General features: G+C 38.5%; 1 protein-coding gene across 1 annotated transcript; it reads left to right on the top strand.

The window, feature by feature from the left end:
• Nucleotides 1-3,936: 3,936 nt before the first annotated feature.
• Nucleotides 3,937-4,881, top strand: Olfr494 (olfactory receptor 494). The gene has a single exon (NM_146737.1). It carries the CDS (start codon nucleotides 3,937-3,939, stop codon nucleotides 4,879-4,881), a length of 945 nt encoding a protein of 314 aa, NP_666948.1.
• The last annotated feature ends 4,373 nt before the right edge of the window (nucleotides 4,882-9,254 follow it).

A 9,254-nucleotide genomic window follows, 5' to 3' on the forward strand; every position in this document is an offset into this window, starting at 1 on the left:
GTGGCCTACTCTCTGCGAGCCCCAAGAAGCCAAGGTTAGTTGACACTGTTGGTCTTCGTATGGTGCTACCATTCCCTTCAGCTCATCCAATCCTTCCCCTAACTCTTCCATAGGAGTCCCCAATCTCATTGCAATGGTTGACTGCATCTGTATCAGCTGCTGATAGGTCCTCTCATAGGATAGTCATGCTAGGCTCCTGTCTTCAAGCATAAAATAACATTAATAATAGTGTCAGAGTTTGTTGTCTGCCTATGAGATGGATCCCAAGTTGGGCAGATAATTGGATGGATTTTCCTTCAGTCTGTGTGTCATCTGAGTTTTGGATTTTGGTCATTCTGATGGGTGAAAAGTGGAACATCAGGGTTGTCTTGATTTGCATTCTCCTGATGACTATCAATATTGAACATCTTTTTTTTCCTTTTCTTTACTTTTTCTTTCTCTTTCTTTTTCCTTTTCTTTTTCTTCTTTTTCTTCTTTTTCTTCTTTTTCTTCTTCTTCTTCTTCTTCTTCTTCTTCTTCTTCTTCTTCTTCTTCTTCTTCTTCTTCTTCTTCTTCTTCTTCTTCTTCTTCTTCTTCTTCTTCTTCTTCTTCTTCTTCTGTTTTTAAGATTTATTTAGACAGGAGAGATGGCTCAGCAGTTAAGAGCACTGACTGCTCTTATGAAGGTCCTGAGTTCAAATCCCAGCAACCACATGGTGGCTCACAACCATCCCTAATGAGCTCTGACACCCTCTTCTGGTGTGTCTGAAGACAGCTATAGTGTACTTACTTATATTAACAAATAAATCTTTATTTATTTATATATTTTTTATTTTTTTAATTTATTATATGTAAGTACACTGTAGCTCTCTTCAAATACTCCAGAAGAGGGTGTCAGATCTCATTACAGATGGTTGTGAGCCACCATGCGGTTGCTGGGATTAGAACTCAGGATCTTCCCAAAGGCAGTGAAGATCTTTCCCCAATTTGTGGGTTGCCATTCTGAACTATCGTCAGTGTCCTTTGCCTTACAGATGCTTTTCAGTTTCATGAGGTTCCATTTATCAACTGTTGTTCTTAACATAATGGAATTAAGGCTAGCAAGAGAACTAAGGGGACTCTTTAAGTCAATTATGCTTTCTGTTCTACACTATATCATATAAGCTGACACCAACTGTCAGTTTGAGGTATGAATTATGAAATGTTTACTTTTACCTGGAAATTATCTATACTTCTTTCTACTCACTACTTTTCATTTAACCATAATGTTTTAAATTCTTGACTATAAAAATGTGAACACTTTAAATAAATGTTATTCAACTTCACATCACATCCTTGCCTATACTCAACAAAGTACCTAATACAGCATGTTACATTAATCATTTCATTAAAACAATGAAAGAAAACTGATGCATATTGAAAGAAGACAAAATAGTCCATTTTAATGATTGGTTCACTATCTACTAACTTGAACTAACCTGAAACAAGTATCAACTTGCACAAATATTCACCTAATAAAATTTGTTATTATGTACATCCCATAACTACCTAATGAAAGTGTATCAGTACTCATACAAAGAGGAAAACAAGCAATTGCTTGAAATAAACAGAGTTTTTGAAAATTAATCGTGTTTGTGTTAAATGATCGGCTCAGTACTCACTGGGATATTGGTAATGATTGCTGATAATTTGAATTCACACTGGAATCTGGAGCCTCTGCAGGGACTTATCCTCAGTGACAAACAATGACAGTAAGAAACAGCTTTGCAGCTATAAAATCGTAGTAAGATTGAACTTCTTACTTTGAAATGAGTTCTTATTTCAAGAGGTAAGAGTTTGACTTTGTTGGTAAATGGAGATACTCTATTTTTTGAAATGTACTGTATTTATAAACATGGTGGAGAAACAAGTCAGATGGAATCATGCAAGACAGGGGAAACAAACTTTCAAAAAATCACCTTGTATTTTATTAGTAAATTATTCAGATTGATAAGGCATAAAAATAAGTTTTCATAGATTTTAAATTATATATCCATTGGTAAGACCACAAACCAACATGACCTTCAAAGCTGTAAATGCATAGCATTCATCCAAAGGCTAACAAGACCTGCTTTGTGCATGGACTGAATGAGCCAGCCTTACAGGTATCAATGTAGACAAATGAAGATGTAAGTATAAAATGTGAGGGATGACAGTCAATCTGCTCATTGCTGTGTAAACCTCTCAATTTCTGAGGCTTAGTATTGAGTAGTGTCCTCTGCTGAAAATAATATGAATTCATTCTGACACACTCCACTTAGAAAACACTGTGACACTGGGTAAGGAGTTGATATATCTAAATAAGTTATTACTAGTAATATGCTAAATATTTATATTTTATACGATGGTAAAATTAATATTTCAAATTACTTTAAAGAACAATGATTCATTTAGAAGAATTTAAAACATTTAATGACTTTACAACTGGAGGTCAGATTGGTAAATTTAATGTGACGATTATTCAGTTTTACAGACTTTGTGATCAACATCACCAACAAATCACCTTTCTATGTATTAACCATAGAAAAGTTGAAATGATGCCCTTCTGTATTTCCCTGACTTGTGTATGGTTTGAACCACATTGTGACTGTTCATTAATAATGTGATTACTAACAGTAAAAGACTGAATTCAACGTACCTAGTTTTCATATCTAATACTCTTTTGAAAATTTATTATTTTTATTTAGTTCATATGAATGTTGCCCTCTGTACATACATGCACCATGTGAATGCCTGGTGCCCATGAGGACCAGAAGAAAGCATTGAGTCTGAAGAACTGTAAAATCAGACTTCTGTGAATAACCAGTGGTTGCTGGGAATCAGACTCAGGCAGGTCCTCTGCAAGTGCAGCCAGTGTGCTTAGCCAAGAGCAAACTCTGAATTCCACAACATTTTACTTCATATTTATAACTTTACTCAAATAAAAGTGTTTCCTACTGTAAAATGGAAATTATAAAAGACTTAACTGCAAGTTGAAGGCTGGTGACACAGATCTTTAATATTGGCACTCAGGAAGCAGATACAGGAAGTTCTCTGTGAATTCAAGACCAGCCTGGTCTATATAGCAAGAAAGCCAGAACTACACATGGAAATCCTATTTTGAAAAACTGAAAAAGTAAAAGAAGTAATTAATATTTAATAAAAATAAAAATATACAAATATATTTTCAACATTCCTATGATGGTGATTAAGTAAGCAGTCAAATAAATTTAGCAAGGACTAAGTCTTCATGGTATAATCCCATAATTTTATATTTTAATCATCTGTTATAATAAGCATTTCTATTTTGAAAAGGCTTGTATATTTTTATGTTAATTTATCCCTTTATTTCTGTGAAGAGAATGGTTCTGGTAACATAGCATAGCTGTTTCAAAGGACAGCATGCAGGAGTTAGTTCTCACTTCTCACCACTGAGTTCAAGGAATAAAACTAGCTGTCATGTGTCAGGCTTGAAGGCAAGAGTAATTATCTGACAAGCCAACTCACCAGGCAAAATCTCAAGATTTTAAATCTTTAACTTAATGAAAATTAAGTATGGGATGTGGAACAATTGGAGGGTGGATCAGTGTGGGGGGATTAAATATGGAGTGTAAAAAATTAATAAAAAAAGAAAAAATAGCATTGAATAAAAAAGATAAAGGAATATTTTATTATAAACATCATAAATAAAAGTTCCTTATTATTTGTTATACATTTCTAGCTTATTTGATTAAATAGCTTGAAAAACTTATTGTGCAGAAATGAATAGACAATGAGAATCCTGAGTAAAACATTAATTGTTGATTCAATTTTTGAATAACAAATTGGTATGTAATGCGCTCAGTGTCTGTATGAAATAAAATTGAATGAAATGTTTATAAATCCCTCCCTATATCTGTCTCCATCACAGCCTTAATCTAGCAGCAGCTACATTATCCCATGGCTTTCCTGCAGGATGGGAACCACACTGCAGTGACAGAGTTCATTTTACTGGGATTAACAGATGGCCCAATCCTCAGAGTCATCCTCTTTACCATCATCTTGTGCATCTACCTGGTGACTGTGTCTGGGAACCTCAGCACCATCCTTCTCATCAGAGTCTCTTCCCAGCTCCATCACCCCATGTACTTTTTTCTCAGTCACTTGGCTTCTGTTGACATGGGCCTTTCATCTTCTGTCACACCCAATATGCTTGTCAACTTCCTCGTAAAGCAAAATACCATCTCCTACATTGCATGTTCTATTCAGTTTGGCTTAGCTGCTTTCTTTGGGACAGTTGAATGCTTTCTTCTGGCTGCCATGGCTTATGATCGCTTTGTAGCAATCTGCAACCCACTGCTTTATTCCACAAAAATATCTACAGAGTCCTGTATCCAGTTAGTCGTGGGATCTTATATAGGTGGCTTTCTTAATGCTTCTTCCTTCATCCTTTCATTCTTTTCTTTTATCTTCTGTGGACCAAATAGGATCAATCACTTTTACTGTGATTTGGCTCCTTTGGTGGAACTCTCCTGTTCTGATGTGAGTGTCTCTGTAGTTGTTACCTCATTTTCTGCTGGTTCAGTCACTGTGATCACAGTGTTTGTCATAGCTGTCTCCTATTCTTATATTCTCATCACCATCCTGAAGATGCACTCCACTGAGGGCAGACACAAGGCCTTCTCTACCTGCACCTCCCACCTCACTGCAGTCACTCTTTATTATGGCACCATTACATTCATTTATGTGATGCCCAAGTCCAGCTACTCCACAGACCAGAATAAGGTGGTGTCTGTGTTCTACATGGTGGTCATCCCCATGTTGAACCCCCTCATCTACAGCCTCAGGAATAATGAGATTAAGGGTGCTATCAAGAGACAGCTTGGAAAGAAAATGTTCTGCTAAAGAGTAATCTCATGTTTGGTGAAACCTAATATACTCACAGCAATTATGCAAGACCAATATGACCACCATCTCAAGTTATAAGACTTCTCCTTACTCTATTCTCTCTCATATCCTTTTCCTTGCAGTATATGTGGCTATTTTGTTTATCACATTTTACAATTTTGTTTTTCTTTACATTTATTTACATACCACTCACAGCCCCTTTCCCTTTACTCCTTCCAGTTCCACCCTTAAAATTTCTCTCCCCATTGCCCCCTTCTGCTCAAACAAGGGGAGCTCCTTGGTGTACAACCCCACCCAGAGACATCTAGCCCCAGCAGGGCTAGGCATATCCTCTCCTAAGGACGCCCTAAGAGACAGTATAGGTAGGAAGAAGTGGATCCTATGGTAGAGAAAATAGCCTCAGTCAGCTGTTTCTCTTCTTGTTAGTGGACTTACAGGAAGTCCAAGCTCCACATTGTGTTTAAGTTCAGCTCCTGCATGCTCCCTGGTTGGTGGCCCAGACTTTGTGAGCCCTCATGGTCCGATGTTAACTAACTCTGTGGGTCTTCTTGTGGTATCTTTGACCCCCTACTTGTTCCCTTCTATCCTCCATATTTCCACATTTGCCCAGGATCTTCCTGATGTTTGGCTATGGGTATCTGCATCTGTCTCTGTCCACTGCTGGATGAAGCCTCTCAAGATGCAGTTGTGGTTTCCTTTCTTCAAACATAGGATAGTATCATTAAAAATGTCAGGGGTTTTCTCTTTCCCATATCCTGGGCCTCAAGTTGTGGCAGTTATTTGTTGGGTGTTCCCTCAGTCTATGCACGGTCTTTATCCCTGCATATCTTGTAAGCAAGACAAAATTTGCATTTAATGTTTTGTGGGTGGAATGATGAACACTTTCTCCTCTTGAAGTCCTGCCACTTTAGTCCCTGTATAATCCTCTGGTAGGCATCTCTGCTAGGGTCATCCCCATAAACTCTAGGTATGCTTTCCATTCCCAGGTCTTCAGCTAGTCACCAGAAATGCCCCCATTCCCCCACTGATTTTTATTCTCACTCCCAGCTCTCTGTATTGCCCCCCTCTCTGAAAACTTAATCACTATCCCCATTCACCTCCTCACCTGTTTCCTAAGGATTCCCTCTCTACATCCACCTTTGATGGCGATTTAGTTTTCCCTTCTGAGTGAGATTCATGTACCCTCCCTTGGGACTTCCTTATTACCCAGTTTCTTGGAGTCTGGGGATTTTAGCATGGTTGTCCAGTACTTTATGGCTAATGTCCACTAATAAGTGAGTGCATACTGTATGTGTCTTTCTGGTTCTGGGTTACCTCACTCAGGATGATATTCTCAAGTTCCACTCAATTGCTTGAAAAACTCATGATGTATTTGTTTTTAATAGCTGACTAATATTCTATTGCACAGACGTATGACATTTTCTTTATCAATCCTTTAGTTGAGAGACATCTAAGTTGTTTCCAGTTTCTGGCTATTATGAATAAAGCTGTTGTGAACATAATTCTCCCTGTGATATGGCAGAAAAATCTTTGGGTATATGACAAGGAATTGTAGGTAGAGTTGGGTCTTGTGGTAGATATTTTCCAAGATTTCTAAGAAACCACCAAATTGAATTCCAAAGCTATTTTATGTTTGCACTCCCACTGGCAAGGGTAGAATGTTCCCCTTGAACACATCCTTGCCAGCATGTGCTGTCACTTAAGTTATTGATCTTAGCCATTCTGGTGAGTAAATATGTTTGTTTTGGTTTCATTTCCTTGATGACTAAATGGACTGAATTGTTGTAAGCCGGCCTGTGGCCTACATGAACTGGTTACACCTGGGAAGCAGGCTGGGACTGAAAGAGACTTAGACAGCAAGAAAGATAATGGAGCCAAGACAAACGCCTGATCAAGACCTGCGAGTTTATTAAGAGACTGTGCTTATAAGGGGGAAGCCCCCCCCCCCACCTACCCCCGCCAGTCCACTCTTGGTGCCTGGAGCCATTCTGTCAGCACTCAGTTGCTAGGCTGGTTGCTTATTAGGGAATGTCAAATGAAGACAGGTTCAGCCTTTCAGCAGGTAGCAGAATCTCAGAGCAGTTGTCACTTCAAAAGAAGCCAGCCAACTTGGAAAGCTGCACCACAGGTGACCCCACCTCAGTGGCAACATGGTCTGTACCAGCCCGCTTGAGGCTGGGGGAGGCTACAATTCCTCCCTGATTATATAATAAAAATAGCTGGACTGAGGCATAAAATTTATAGTCCTGCCTGGGAGTTATGGTTGGCTGGCGGCCACGTCTGGCTTGGGATAGCTTAGATTTTCCAAACTATTCTTATCCTCCATGGAGAATATATGCAGCTTGTTTGTGTTTATTTTGCAGAAACATGGCTCTGTGGTGTATTATTAATAAACCACAGCCTCTTGGCATATACCTCTGTCTTAGATTGATATAGTTCTGAAATCTGGTTGCCCGTCATTGGCTAACCACCCCTCATAGCACACCTTATTCCCAAATCAGACCAAAGCCACAATATATACTGAATATGCTTCTTCATATTGAGTAATTTCTGCCACCCGCGCTTGCTAGAGGGGAGGCTGCACTCTTGCTGAATTCAGGCTGTAAGGAGAGATGGACCTTCTTGAAGAACAAAGTGGAGATAGTTGAAAAGCAACAGGATAAAAGCTTCTTTGTGGAAGCCCAGGTACTTTATTCAGTTGCAAATTAGCAACAATCAAGCCCAAACTCTGACCTCCCAGTTATGCAGGAGCTGGCTTTGAGAATTAGCAGGAAAGCTGGAGGAGATTCTCTGAAAGTGGAGGCTGTGCTCCAAATTAACTTTTTCAGCTAAAAAGGATTTTTAGCCATCAAGAAAGTTAAAATCATACTTACTAGAAGATTCAGGATCTGTGTCCACTTGATGAACCAGTCTTTCAGGCAGCCATCGAACTTTTTGTATAAAACACAAATCTTCCCCAGATTAAAACAGGGTCTGGACCATTCCACATATTAGTTAATGGTCCCACCATTTAACCATGGCATAAGAACTGGAAATAACTAGATGCCAGTGGCAATCTGCTGCAGACTGACCTTTAACATCAGTTTGCAAGAAATTTTAAATGAACAAGACAAAAGCAATATGTGCTTTTGGTGACTTTGGGGGGTGGTAAAGCTGCCCCTGTTTCATTTTCAAAAGCCACTTTTTCAGAGTGCGATGAGCATGTTCAAAAATTCCTTGTCCGGTGGGGTTATAAGGAATTCCAGTTTTATGTTTGATACCAAATTCCTTACAAAATGAAGTAAAATTGTTGCTATTATAGGATGGCCCATTATTTGTCTTAATGAGTTTAGGCAATCCCATAGCATTAAAGGCTTGTAAACAATGATCAATTACATTTCTAGAGGCCTGTCCCATATGTAGAGAAGCAAAAAGAAATCCTGAACAAGTGTCATTACAAACATGTATGTATTTTAATTTTCCAAATTCAGCATAATGAGTTACATCCATTTCCCAAATATGATTGGGCATAAGACCTCATGGATTAACTCCTAAATGTGGCATTGGAGATAATGTAAGACATTTAGAACATTGTTTTACAATCATTCTTGCCTGTTCTTTAGTGATCTTGTGTCTGAGCCTTAAGGTATGGCTAGAGAGATGAAATTTATCATGATCACGTCTAGCCAAAGCAACAGGATCTGAAATTAAGGACTCTGCTATCAGAGCCCTGTCGATGTAATCATCGCCTGCAGCTAAAGGTCCAGGAAAACCAGAATGAGCTCGTATATGACCAATATAAAACAGATGTTTTCGGGCAAGAATGATGTTTTGCAATTGTGTAGAGATCCTGCTGGTGTATTAAAGTTAAACGTACCACAAGTCTCCAATAAGGGGATTGATTGTGCAACATATAAACTGTCAGTAAAAATATTAAAAGCATCACTTACAGACTCAAAGACATTCAGTATTGCTGTCAGTTCTGCTAACTGAGCTGAGAGGCCAGGAGTCTCTATGACTGTTTGTTGATTATTAATAAGATATTCAGCTTGCCCTTTAGAGGAGCCATTAGTAAAAATCAATAGAGCATTATATAAAGGCTGTAAGGAAGTCATTTTAGGAAATATCACCTCATGTACATTTAAAATTTTTATCAACCTATCTTGAGGATAATGATTATCTATAGTTCCTATAAATCCTATTTGAGCAAGCAACCAATCCATACTGTTCTGCTTCAGCCAAGTATCTTGTTCTGCACTGTAAGGCTGAACAGTGATATCCGGCTCCTTGCCAAAATAAGTCAGTGCCTGTTTCCTTCCAAGTATGATCATCTGAGCTACTGCTTCACAATATGGCAGGATATTACGTTTAGGAGAAATCCTCAAATGTAG

This window comes from Mus musculus, chromosome 7 (genome assembly GCF_000001635.26).
Source record: "Mus musculus strain C57BL/6J chromosome 7, GRCm38.p6 C57BL/6J".
Lineage (NCBI taxonomy): Eukaryota > Metazoa > Chordata > Mammalia > Rodentia > Muridae > Mus > Mus musculus.

What these genes read in the sequence shown, in the direction of transcription:
- Olfr494 (NM_146737.1), top strand. Translation starts at nt 3,937, where the DNA reads ATGGCTTTCCTGCAGGATGGGAACCACACTGCAGTGACAGAGTTCATT.